Consider the following 12,793-nt stretch of genomic DNA (forward strand, 5'->3'; position numbering starts at 1 on the left):
GCTGCTGTCAGGCCAAGTCAATTTTATTTATTTAATTTTATTTAAGACATATAACACAAAATTTGCTTCAAAAGGACATTACAGTCTATACAGCATAAGACAAACCCTCTACCTGGATGTGTGGAAGTGATTAGAGTCCACTCTGTCCAGCAACACATTTTAGGAGCACGCACACCTGTAAGTATGTATAATATAGTGGTCATCCTCCCCTCATCTTTCTCTTCTCCCCTGCTGTCCTCCTCTCCCTCCCCATTTCCATTCAGTCAAATTTCTCCAAAGACAGAAAATCTAAGAGATATTGTTTTTGCAGTTAGCAACTAAACAAATCTGCTTCGACTGATAAGTAAAGCCCATCAGAGCTAAAAATGATCTGTATGATGTACTGGACACTTGGTGTTTTCTCCTGAATCTGTTTGTGCACTGCACCATCTGTGTTCACAATGTAATTAATCCTCGATTAATCCTATTCAGTTAAATTTATTTATTTTTAACCAGTAATAAAATAAAATAAAAAGTTTCTGAGCTTCCCTCTGAATGTTACAAAGGCCACTGTTTGCATACGGCTTTCATCAAGGCATCAGTCAAGGCCATGGAATTGGTGTCAAAAAGAACAGTGTATCTGTGTCTGTCTGGGTTTATCTGAATGACTTGATTTGGCCGAAGCGGCAGCTGCACTCGGGGAAGAATAATGAAACAAAGATTTCATTACAAAGACGTAAGAAGTGTCACAAGTTAATTTAAACATGGATCCAAAAGACAAGATAATATCCAAGGCAACGGGTAATGACTCAGGTCAGTTGTTATTTCATTGGTGAGTGCCGGTAGTGACATAACCCTCGAAGTTTAATCATGTGAATCACTGGTTATGAAATGCACACAAACCAGCTCAGGTTATGTCTGAACAACAACCAATCAAAAATCAAAGCGTTGTGAACTAAAGAGATCAACGGTTTCCAGGTACCAGATTGAGACCCTTGAGAAAGAATGAGCACCTCGAGGGCAGGGAAAAAAAAAGACAGGAGGAGTAAAGAGGATGCCAATCTTGTATGGCTGAAAGCAGGGACAAGGCCACATTTTGGTTTCTTTAGTTTCTGGAATCTCTTCATTCTTTGTGCTGTAATAACATATCATAGAGTACAGTTTAGACCTGCTCTTTTCTGAAAAGTGCTGTGAGATAACTGTTGTTGTGATTTGGCGCTATATAAATAAAATTGAATAACATGAAATAATAACTGCTTCTGGAAAATTTACTTTCTACTCTTGCCAAAGAGACACCACAGTCACATGATTGAAATGCGGAACTGAAAATGAGAATATGAAATATATATATATATATATATATATATATATATAATCATCTGTGCAATATATCAATACACATTTAATCAAGACACTGTTTTGAAGCTCTACCTACCTGTAAGCTCTACTTAAAGTGTGCGAACGCTCTTAAACACACTCCAGAGTGACATGAAGAGGAATGGCCCTCGTCTTTAAGCGGTACTTGGAGATGAGAGCTAGAGAGTGGGAAAAAGATGGGGTGGGGGAATAAAAAAAGGAGGTGAGGAAATTAAAGATATAATACAATGTACCTATAGCTACGTATAGAAAAACTGCAGTTTAGTGCTTGTATGTAGGCATGAATCTCCTGTATGACTTGAAGTATGCAGGTAATCAAAGCATTTCCCTGTGTCCATGTGAGACAGTATAGTGTGTGTGTTTGTGTACCTGCAGCCCAGTGTGGTCTGTAGCAGAGTGGTGATGCCCACACAGAAGAAGATGGTCCCTATGAGCTGACTGGTGGCCCACTGATCGAAGCCAACGCACATTGCATCAGCCAGCAGGAATGGCACCGCGATAGTTCCACTGAAACATGTCAAGTAGTGCTGCAAAGTCAAGAGGCCACAGAGTCGGTACGTATAGATAAAGTATGTGTGTCATGGCAAGTCTATAATTTAACTTGGCATGACACTGTTTGTAAAGACAGTACAGTACAAAACATTTTAGGATGTTACTAAAAATTAGGGGTGTGACAAGATCCCGTGCCACGAGATTTTGTGATACTGAAACTTGAAACGAGATTTCTCGCCAGTTGAGTCTCATGTAAGGGACACTTTTCAAACGCTGTCAAGCCACACATGAATTTTCTCATGCAGTGAAAAACAAATGTATAACTGATTGTTTATCCGGTGCGAATACGCGGTATGTTGTGATAGTAATGAAGCGGACCCCCTCTCGCGGTGTGAGAGGCAGACAGTTTGTGATAGAGTTGTAACCACCACATACTGGAAAAGTTTTGCAATATAAATCTCTAAACATCTAAAACCTGGGGCTCAGAGTTCCTCTGTTTGGGACTGTAAGCTGCACTTTATCAGAGGTGCTGAAGTTGACATTTGTGGTAAAATTTCTGCTTGATCAGAAGTGTTTTCAGTTGTTTTCAGATTTTCACCTCGTTGTCTCATCCAGTCCTGTGTCTATCAGACCGTCTGAAGGGGAAAATACCATATAAGCAGAGCAAGAACATAATGCACAGCATTATTATATAGGGCAGGTAGACTTCAAAAATATTATGAATTTTCATTAAATGATGACTTTATTCTCGTAATATGACTTTTTTCTTGACATGTCAGAACACAGGTCTGTGGGAGAGATTCTGAATATGCAGAAAGTTTTGAACCTGAGCAGAAAACCTGCTGAATCATAGGAGCTATTAAAGTCCAGGAGTTTATAACTGAATTAAAATGAAATAATTTATCATTGGGGAGGTGAAAAGATGCCACATGCAAACCACATAGAGGTTACTTCCCCAAACAAAAGACACAAAAGAGAAGTGAGGACTAAATCATGCCTGCAGGTGTGCTGACTCAGCAGGGATGATATTACGTGAGAAAAGAATCTACAGGAAAAAACATTTGAAAACACAGAGAGCTGCACTGCTTTATATTCTGTTAATATTTTTAGATTTTGAATCGTCACCCGCCACCTGAATTTTGCATTTCCGTTTACATAAATAGAAACATTTCCACCATAAATTCATGCAGAAAAAAGCCTCCCAAAAAAACGAGTTCATGGCTCAAAATTTTCATATAATAATAATTCGACATTGAAGATATCTTAAAAATAGAGGTAAAATCTTGTGATCCCAATATTGTGTATCATCTCATTTCATGAGCTAAGTGTATCGTCACACACCTACTAAATATATCTGATTACCATTTTGAAACTTTTTTTTAGGATCATTATCTTTCCGACAGAAAACATAACCCTCCTGGTGTTGGTAATCATCTTTGTGTTTGCTGTTTGTTCTCAAACACTATTTGGCCTGAACAGGTTTTCCACCACAATCTTTTACAAAAACACATTTTTAAAAACATTTAAAAATCACTCCTCCTACAAAGTTATTTTACTCTTATCGCAAATTCAGTATATAGGTGGACTATTACTATATTTAGTAGCATTACAAATGCATTGTGGTCACACAGTGAGGACATTAACCCACTGAACCACCAAGATGACGACTACTGTGAGAAAAGTTTGTATAGCGTGCATGAAAACTGGGAATGGTCGGATGAAAAATACTGCCCTGAGATGACAGTACAACCACAGTAAAGGATATGACACACCCTAATTACACAGCGTTTTCAGTTCATATGATGAGACATTACCAGTTTAAACACATACACTAGTCAGGTAAAGAAAATATATTGATGACTGATAATACTCCGCAAGTCATCCATTAAGCTTTGTGAAAATCAGTCAGGAGATTTACCTGTAAGCCTAAGAACACACACAGGTACCAGGGTGGGGTGTCTTCAATGGTATAGATCATATCCATCCTCCTCGCATCCACACTGTCGGTGCTGTCCAACGTCTCAGACATTGAGCTCTACACGCACAGTGACAAAGAAACAAAGAAATTATCTCTTTAGAATTCATCATTTTGACATGTTCTTTGTCCTGTCCACAAAGGGTAAAAATAAGTTTTCTGGAAGAATTTATTTATGCAAAAGTACATGAAAATAACCGCCACATCAAATGTCGATGTGAGAACTTGTCTGAGCAGATATGAGGAAGGCAGATTTTTATGAATTATAAAACAAAGAAAAGAAAGTGACAGAAAGAAAAACTGTGTGAAAGAGACACATGACTTTATTCTCTCAGTAAGAAAAATGCATCGTCAGTGACAACAAGAGGAAAATAACATTGAGACAGTGTTGGTGAGTCACACACTGGTCAGATTTCTGGTCCACATCTCATCAGCACTTTTCTGCACTAGTTGCCGTGAAAATGGGTTTGTGTTTTACTGTTAAAACAAAGAACCTGGTAATTAGTGAAACATACTTACTAAAAAAACTAAAGGTTTTCCAACACCAAATGTATATTAGCTCAATTCATACCATCAATCATACTAAATAGTGACAAAAAAAGTAATTCATAAAAAGGATATGGCTAGCTATCTATATATAAATAAATGGAAAACCGCACAAATGGAGGCTTTTCTGAAAATACAGTATATAATCATAACACATAACGGCGCAGTAATGATGGATTTTTACTTCATGGTGGTCACTCAGTGGAGGTCATACTTTACTTTGTGTTTGTTCGCTTTGTACTTATTACTAAAATATATAATTATATTTTTAATCCTATTTATACAGTTATATGCAATAGCCATTTTGCCATTTAATTTTGAACTTTCATGTTTTTTTTTTTATTTACTTAATTTAAACACATTGTCACTCGGATTGCTGCCCTGTATGTTCAGCAATTACCTGCAAACTCAATGTTTATAACAACTTTTATAACAAATAAATACAAAAAACACAAGAGGCTACACACAGACCACACCAAGATACACCCACAAACAAATAATAAAAACAACAAAAAAAAAAAAAAACAGGTTGCCAGGGTAGCACATTGCAAATGATGATATTATCCTCACCGTTTACTGTTCACTCTGCTCACGGCTGTATCAGAGCTGTATTAAGTTACTGCCGCCCCACATTAAAAAGCATTAAACCGGCAACACACAGGGCGAGTTTTATTGTGAAGTTGTTACAGGAAACAATGCGTTTGTCACACAAGTCAGTGCTCGTGTGACAAACACGCAAACATCAAAAACGCATCTAAGTAATGAAACAAGGAGGAGCAGTGAAGAGTTTCCGTATTCTTAGATTTTTATGGACTTCCTTAATAAGACAACTTCAGTTCATTTGGCTGCACTGTCAAGTGATACTCCAGCTGATTTGCTGTAGTATGAATATAAATTTGTTGTAATTACGGTAACCATGAATGCCACCAAATTTACTAGGACTGAAATTTTACGGAACTTTATTTATGTAGGGCAAAGGTGAGGAGGAAAAGAAAAGTCACTGAAACTGACGATTAACCAATTACGAGAGAGCTTTTTCAACCATGTGACTATGTGTCAGTCTGCTAAGCCGAGGCCTATGTGGGAGGAAACTAGCACTCTGGATGACATGATGTTTTGGTTTCACTCCTCCATTTTTCCTCGTGAGTTACCTTTTCTGCTCGTTGATTATCTTTAGTGTAGATGGCCATCAGCTCTGTGTTCTCAGTATCGTGGTCTCCACTGCCACTGCTCACTCCGTTTATCACCACCTTAACACACACACACAAACAATTTAGACTTTCACCCTTTTTCCCCCCTTTCATAATCTTAATTACAGTTTACCAAAGCATGGTGGCCCAGACAGCAAATTGAGGATGACGCACACCGAACTGGCTGACTGACAAAAGCCACATGAAAAGACAGACATGAAGGAATGTGAAACTTTAAGTGTGAGTCAACACAACATGTGAAAAACAAATGTAAAGTTATTTATAAAAAAATGACCAGTTTTGATAAGCTGGAAGATGGGTTTCCAATATTATGCGATCATACTTACAAAGTACATGTGGGTGTGTGGTAGTTTCCTGTGTATGTCCTGAAAGTATCCGTGTCATGTCTTTCAACAAAGGGAGGGTCATTATAAAAAGGAACACACTGTGACTGAGTATAAAGTAGAATAAAATCTAAAAATAAAAGTCCATCCATCCACTTTCCATCACTTATGCGGGGTCGGGTTTCTACGGAAGAGGATTAGGGCCACATGTGAAAAATATACTTGAGCTCTGAGTATAAAGTTAAATAAATTGTTCACATGTGGCCCTAATCCTCTTCCGTAGGTCTCTGAGGCAGCAGTCTAAGCAAGTAGTTTCTTGTCATTTTGCCTTTAAAAACAAAAAAAAAAAAAAAAAAAAACAAACAAAAAAAAAAAAAACACACATGAAGCTCTGGCCAGGTGCCAAAAGGAAATGGATGGACTGAGCTGCAGCAGCAGCAGCATGTACTGACAGGAGATGAAGTAAGCACTTTGAGAGTGTACGTGGCAGCATGCATAAACAAATACATTCCATACAAAAGGCGGTGCCAAATATGAGCGAGAGAGTCAATGAGTGGGGTGTAAGGGGGAGGAAGAGGACAGTAATTATAAGGTTGTGTGCATGTTAACCAAACCCTGTCTTTGTCATTTGTTCATTATGTGAGCTTGCTTTAGGCATTTTCATGATGCATCGGGAGGCAAAATTTCATAACTAGGCCATTAAACACAGTCGTTTACCGGAATAGGGTAGAAATCTGCGCTATGTTTGATCTCCTCTTCATATTTTCCTCCGTCACTGCTGCTGTCCATCGTCTTGGAGGTTGTATTCTTTCCCACGCCCATCCTTGTGTCTGCGATGTCGTCGTCGTCCTCCTCTTCTTTGTACGCCGTCCTTTCTCTGTCTCGCTCCGGTGTGAACACTGCAGATGAATCCTTCAGTCCGATTACATTGTCCAGGGCTGCCTCACCTTGTTGGAAAAAACAAAAGACAGATAAACGGAGATCAATATTTTGATTTATAACTTTAAGGGTTCTAATATCCTAACTTCATTGTGAAGGATCCCATCAGAGAGGCTGCCAGGCCATACTTAATTAGAATCTTGATGGGTTTTTTGTCCCGGCTATTCTGGACACAGAATTAATCCAGTAAAAGAGAGAAAACATGTTGTGGTTATAGCTTTACAAATTCACAGATTTGCTTCCTTTTCTTCTGTTTCATATAAAAAAAAAAAATTCAGGTTTGTTTTTGCTGCTGTAGGTCTTTTGGTTGCCAAACAGATTATAAAAGCACATTTAAGACATCAATTTTGGCTTGGTGATTAGATCTAGAGCTGAAACAGCTAATTGAACATTTTGATAATCAATTGATTGTGTATGTCATTTTTACAAGCAAGAACAACGTACCGGTTCTTCACTGTCACCTGTGACGATGTGCTGATTGTATCTTATGTGATAGTAAACTGAATATATATGGGTTTGTCACTATCAGGCAAAACTAACAATCTGAAGGCCTTTCAGAAATAATAACGGGCATTTTTAAAACTATTTTCTGGCAACTTATTTGAATAATCAAAAATAATCAGCAGATTTTTAATAAAAATAAGCACCAATCGTTAAGACTCAACAGATTAAGAAATTAGAAATTATGAATTGCCTTTGGGAGAAGACTTTCTACACGTCACTTAATAATCCATGTTGCAAACAGGTCTGATAGACACACAAGAAGAGGTGAGAAGGCAAACAGAGGCGAGATTATGCAAGGAGTTGGGAGGAAAAAGAAGAGTTGACAGATGATGAGAAAAGGTGCATGAGGCAGAGAGAGGAATGTCGGTTTGTCCTAGCAGGGGTGGGGTGGTACAGTCTATTTTCTGTTCAGTGCCTTTTATTCAATTTATTATCATTAACAATTAAACTCAATGGGGCTTTAATGGCATAGGAAATAGATTGAGTTTTTTTTCCCCACACTTAATGTACCAATGTTCTGCAATCCTAATTGCTCATATCATTTTAATAATATTTGTCTTTTAATAAATGGGAAAAGTATGAGAAAGTGAGAGTATCTCAGTGTTGAGAGCCATCACTCAGCTTCCAAATCCAATAAAAAGACAACATGTCGACAGTTATTAAATCAAGAATAAATATTCTCTCAACCAAGGAGCCACACAGTAGATGAATCGAGCTTGGGCCAACAGGCAAACGTGATCTCTGAGGTGACATCTCCACCAACAACACCACTGCACTGTAAGGATATTCATAGTACAATTTCATATTTCAAAACTACACTGCTCTGGTCTTTTAACAACATCTTTGTGATGAAACTCATTAAGATAGTTAGCCAGTTCATGAGCCATGTCCAACTGTAAATCAAACTGCGTCACACACCAGTGTTTTACTACATCATGAGGGTTAACTGACAGGTTCATTTGAGAAGCATCACAAAATACTAATGGATCACTGAAGTAATAGCTTTAAAAATGTTGGCCTGAGCCTTTGAAATAGTCATATAGATGGGTGAAGAGTGATTTAAAGCCACTAAGAATCCCATTTCCTTCATTGGACTCTGATGCAAAGCTGTTAATTTAAAAAGGTCATTTCATTCATTATCAAACTGCAAGAGCTGTGATATTTAAAAAGAACTTGGCTTTTTTAAAGCTAGGAAATCGTTAATGTGACAGTTTAATCTGTAACCATATACTTTAGTAGCTATGAACCCTGACTGGAAAAATAGTAGTGTACTGATGGCTTTGAGCTTTAAAAACACTGACTACATAATCACAAACTCCCCAGCTGGGGAATTTTGTTGCTGATGGCATCTACTAACTATAAAAAACCAACAACAGGATGCCCACCCAGCCCCCAAAAATACTTTATACAAAGAAATATTGCAATTAGATATATTATTCAAATTGTTCAGGCATAAAAGGGAATAAGTGCAGATATCTACTGAAACTACTGGCCTCTATCAAATCTTTTTTGTGAAACTCCATGGTTTACTCATCCATAACACTGTATGTCAGGAACAGATGTTAACTGCCTCATCAACAGTTAACTGATGCCAACCTGCCATTTATCTCATCAGCACCTTCTATGGCAAATTCCCTTTTTCAAATTCCCTTTTTTATTTTTATCCCAAAATATCCGTTTCCCACCCAGCCAGTCTCCCTGCTTGCAGTGTAAAAATGTTGGGATAGGTGTAATACCTAGTTGACACATCCCATCACTCCTGTCAAGCTCGGCGGCTGGGAGCATCTGTGTGGAAGGGGCAAGAGAGGGCGGGAAGGAGGAGGCAGAAGAAGAAGAGAGAAAACAGAAGAAGAGACAGGGGGGGGAGGCAGAGAGGAGAGAGCCAGAAGGATCAAAAGGAGGAAAGAGGAAGAGGAGGGGGGGGGAGGGAGGTGAGACATAAGTTAATTTAACAGACAGCATTTAATCACAAGCAAAAGTTAGTGTGTAGTGTGACTGAGGTGTTTATTCTCATTCAGATTCCCAGGTGAAACATGGCGTTATAAAAAGGCAGCAAGAGTGAACTGAGTTGCAGTTCAGTCTTCCACCTACAGAGGGGGCTTGTTATTTTAGGAAGAATTAGAGGCAAAAAAAAAAAAAAATTAAAGCTGCAAGCAGCGTTGGGCGGGCCCTCGCACGTGTAGCGCGTCGGTGTGCGAGGCGGCCGTGTTGCATATTCTGGAGCTCTGCCGGTGCGGCTGTGAATTTGCTACGCGCTTCGGACGCTGCATGAAGGTGTTTTACGTCACTTCCTGTTTCCCCTTTGTGGCACTACATAGCACTTGGCGCTATAAATATAAACTAATATTGGTGTGTAGATGTGTTTGGGGTGGGACAATTATCAAGCACGTAACGTTTTGTTCAGATGTGAGCATGTACACTGAAGTTACAACAACTTCCTGTTTCATGGCCAAGAGTTGATCTTTGACGCCACGGACATTGATGAAAACTCAGATAGCACAACTTTTCATCTTTAGAAGGCACAGCAGAAAGGTGAAGTCGATCCGGAGTTCGTTAAAGTACGGAGTGTGTAAATCATCTAACAATGGCCATAAAATTCAAAATGGCCGACTTTCATTTTAGGGTATGGGTTCTTGAGGCTTTTTTGTGCGTCTTGATATGATACATGTCCCCAGAAAATTTCGTGCATGTAGGTTGAACGTGGACGAGGGGCAAATTTTTTCTAATTTCGTAGGGGGCGCTAGCGAGCCATTTTGCCACGCCCATGCGCGAAATGCGGAGGCAACTTAAACCTGCATGCTTTGCGGTCAGCGTGGGGCGACTCCTCTGGTTGCAAAAAGAAATAATGACAAGAAATAGTGACAAGATGTCAGCTGGGACAGGCTCCAGCGTTAACGATTGATGGAAAGACAAAATGACCCTACTTCTCACTTGATTTATTACCTCAGTAAACACTTTCCTCATGAGTTTATGGTCTCAATTGTTAGTTTCAAGCCTTCAATACAGCCTGATGTTCATTTAGTAAATTATGTTTCTATTTAGAGGAAAATAGACAATAAAGCAGTGTATGCTTTAGGGCGAGACTACCTTGTGATTAACAAGTCACTACCATGCCAAATCAGGCTAAAGGGACTTATATCCACTGCACAAATTTCACCAGTGCTGGGGAACAAGCTTATCAGGAATCAGCTGTTAATTATTTCCGGTAAGTACGTTTTAAGCCTGTTTTTAACCAGCCAAAAAATAGCATCCTGGTTAAAATCACAGTTAAAGTGAATTATAGAAATAACCAAGTTTGCTAGCGCAACCGTCTCCTCCAAATATCGTCTCGTCCGGTGCTGCTGGCAGTCCACAAACCAATGGGTGATGTCACGGTGACTACGTCCACTTCTTTTATACAGTCTATGGGTAAATCTCATATACAAAAGTGTTTAGCATTGAATTTGTTTTTAATGCCACAGTCAAGCCACTTCAGTCATGATTAACATGTTAATATTTGGAAAAATGGTCTTTAAATAAGTCGTAAAAGAAGGTTTGGCAAACCAGACATCTTTTTAAGAGCTACTGCTTAAATTTTAAAAATAACAGTTGAAAACCATATATTTCCTCTGAGTTCTGCAAAATATTATGGAATTTTCAACTTATACAGAGACAACAGATTCTGGTTAGGAGGGTAAGATTTTTTGCTTTATAGGACTGAATGATTAATCGTTTTCAAATTGAAATTGCAATTTCAAAGAACACAATTAACTAATCGTGAAGACTGTGATTAAAATGTAGGTTAATTATGCAGCGCATCTGACCCGTTTTAAACGGTCATGCAGTTACAGATTCATTCTATTGTTGTCCTTGTGTGACAGACCTGCATGCCAATCACAAGCATCATACGCCTCCTGTTACGGTCCTACTCACCAATCAGAGCGGGCACAGGGCGAGTGCATTTTACAACAAAGGAAGCTAGAGGGCTTGTGCTTTTTCTATGGTTAAGTAGGCTACGTATTTAAATTGTGGTTCTGTTTTAACTGTGTTTATTGTTGATGTACGATCAGGAGTCTACACAGGGTGGTTTTTTTTGAAAATTGACCGGATTCTCCATGACGTTCTGTGTCTTGACTACCTGCCTGGTTTATCTGCTCTGTGCTGCTTGACGCAGCTTCTGTGAAAAATTGACTGGCAGTGAATATTGAACTTTAGCAAAACTTCAAAAAATAATAATAAATTGCAAATCGAATCGCAGTCGCAATATCTGGCATAAAAATCGCAATTAGGATTTTCCCTCAAATCGTTCAGCCCTAGCTTTATAACATTTCGGTGTTATTCTCCAAGTTTTGGCCATCTTTTGTCTCAAAGGCATCAATCACTGTACTCATTAAGTAAAATCTCCAAAGGCAGAAACAAGGATAAAAGAGGAATTCCACTATAGGCAATAATCATATCCACGTCATTAAAGCAGAATTATCCTTTAACAATGCCACGATGACTAAAAAACAATTTTTAGTTGTGCTATTAATTGGCAAATAGTTTTAGAAATGATTCATCAGTTTGTCAAAATTCAGTGAAATTCACATTTCAGTTTCTTAACTGAATATTTTCTGGTTTCTTTACTCCTCTGTCAATAAACTGAATATTTTTGGATGTGGAAAAAACAAAGACATTTGAGGGCGTCATCTTGGGCTTTGCGAAACACGACCAACATTTTTCACTATTCTTTTACCATCTGACATTCTGTAGACGAAAAAACTAATCGATTCATCAGGAAAATAACTGACAGATTAATAATGAAAACAATCGTTAGTTGCCACCTTAGAAAGAAATGTTTTGACCAGTGAGTATTGCACACAGCACATGAAAACATAACTGACCTCAGTGCTGCACAGCCCAAGGCCCTGTCAGTACTGAGAGGCAGTTGTGAGATGTGGAGTCTGACAGAAAGTATCCCAGTAGCCTCTGGGTGATTTAAAGCCTGATGAACCATGTGCCAAAACCAGAAGAGCCATGCTACAGTAGCATGACATCCTCAAATGACCTTTTTTCCACTGTGGACCAAGAGACAGAAACTCACTCATCATCACGTTGTTTTCTGTCTGCTGGTGTGACTGGAAATCCATCCGCATGCACACAAAGAGAGAGAACAAGAGAGACACAGGGAACTGGAGCGAGAGAAGAGAGAACTGAAACTGAGTTTGTGATTATGTAACAAAGGAGATTTCATTAAAACAGAATAACTTTCCACATTATTAAAAAAACAAAAACATTGAGGATAAAATCAAGGAAAGTGCATGTAAGAGGGAGTTTCAGAGAAAGGAGAAGAAATAGGAGAAGCAGCAAAGAAACCAGAGTGTGAGGAAGAACAAAGACAACTGCAGAGGTAATTTTAAGTAATCTCAGAATATGGAGGCTGGTGGACAGAGTTACCGCCTGGATCTTTAACAGTGGAAATCTGATCT

At 38.6% G+C, this 12,793-nt stretch overlaps 1 protein-coding gene across 6 annotated transcripts in view; it reads right to left on the reverse strand.

Annotated features, from left to right (window-relative positions):
- Positions 1–12,793, reverse strand: part of slc23a2 (solute carrier family 23 member 2) — a 46,971-nt gene that overhangs the window by 16,541 nt on the left and 17,637 nt on the right. For 2 of the 6 annotated variants that reach the window (XM_038702454.1, XM_038702456.1), the window contains exons 2-6: positions 9,083–9,131; positions 6,621–6,850; positions 5,521–5,619; positions 3,767–3,883; positions 1,726–1,883 (exon numbers count right to left, since the gene is read on the reverse strand). In XM_038702454.1, the coding sequence (XP_038558382.1) occupies positions 1,726–1,883; positions 3,767–3,883; positions 5,521–5,619; positions 6,621–6,850; positions 9,083–9,131 (653 nt within the window). Of the gene's footprint in view, positions 1–1,725; positions 1,884–3,766; positions 3,884–5,520; positions 5,620–6,620; positions 6,851–9,082; positions 9,132–12,408; positions 12,612–12,793 lie in introns of those variants that run through there. The other 4 variants (XM_038702453.1, XM_038702452.1, XM_038702455.1 and 1 more) reach the window with 3 other exon arrangements.

The sequence above is a fragment of the Micropterus salmoides genome, unplaced genomic scaffold, assembly GCF_014851395.1.
Source record: "Micropterus salmoides isolate LMB-PRFRI ecotype aquatic unplaced genomic scaffold, ASM1485139v1 Ms_hic_scaffold_7, whole genome shotgun sequence".
Lineage (NCBI taxonomy): Eukaryota > Metazoa > Chordata > Actinopteri > Centrarchiformes > Centrarchidae > Micropterus > Micropterus salmoides.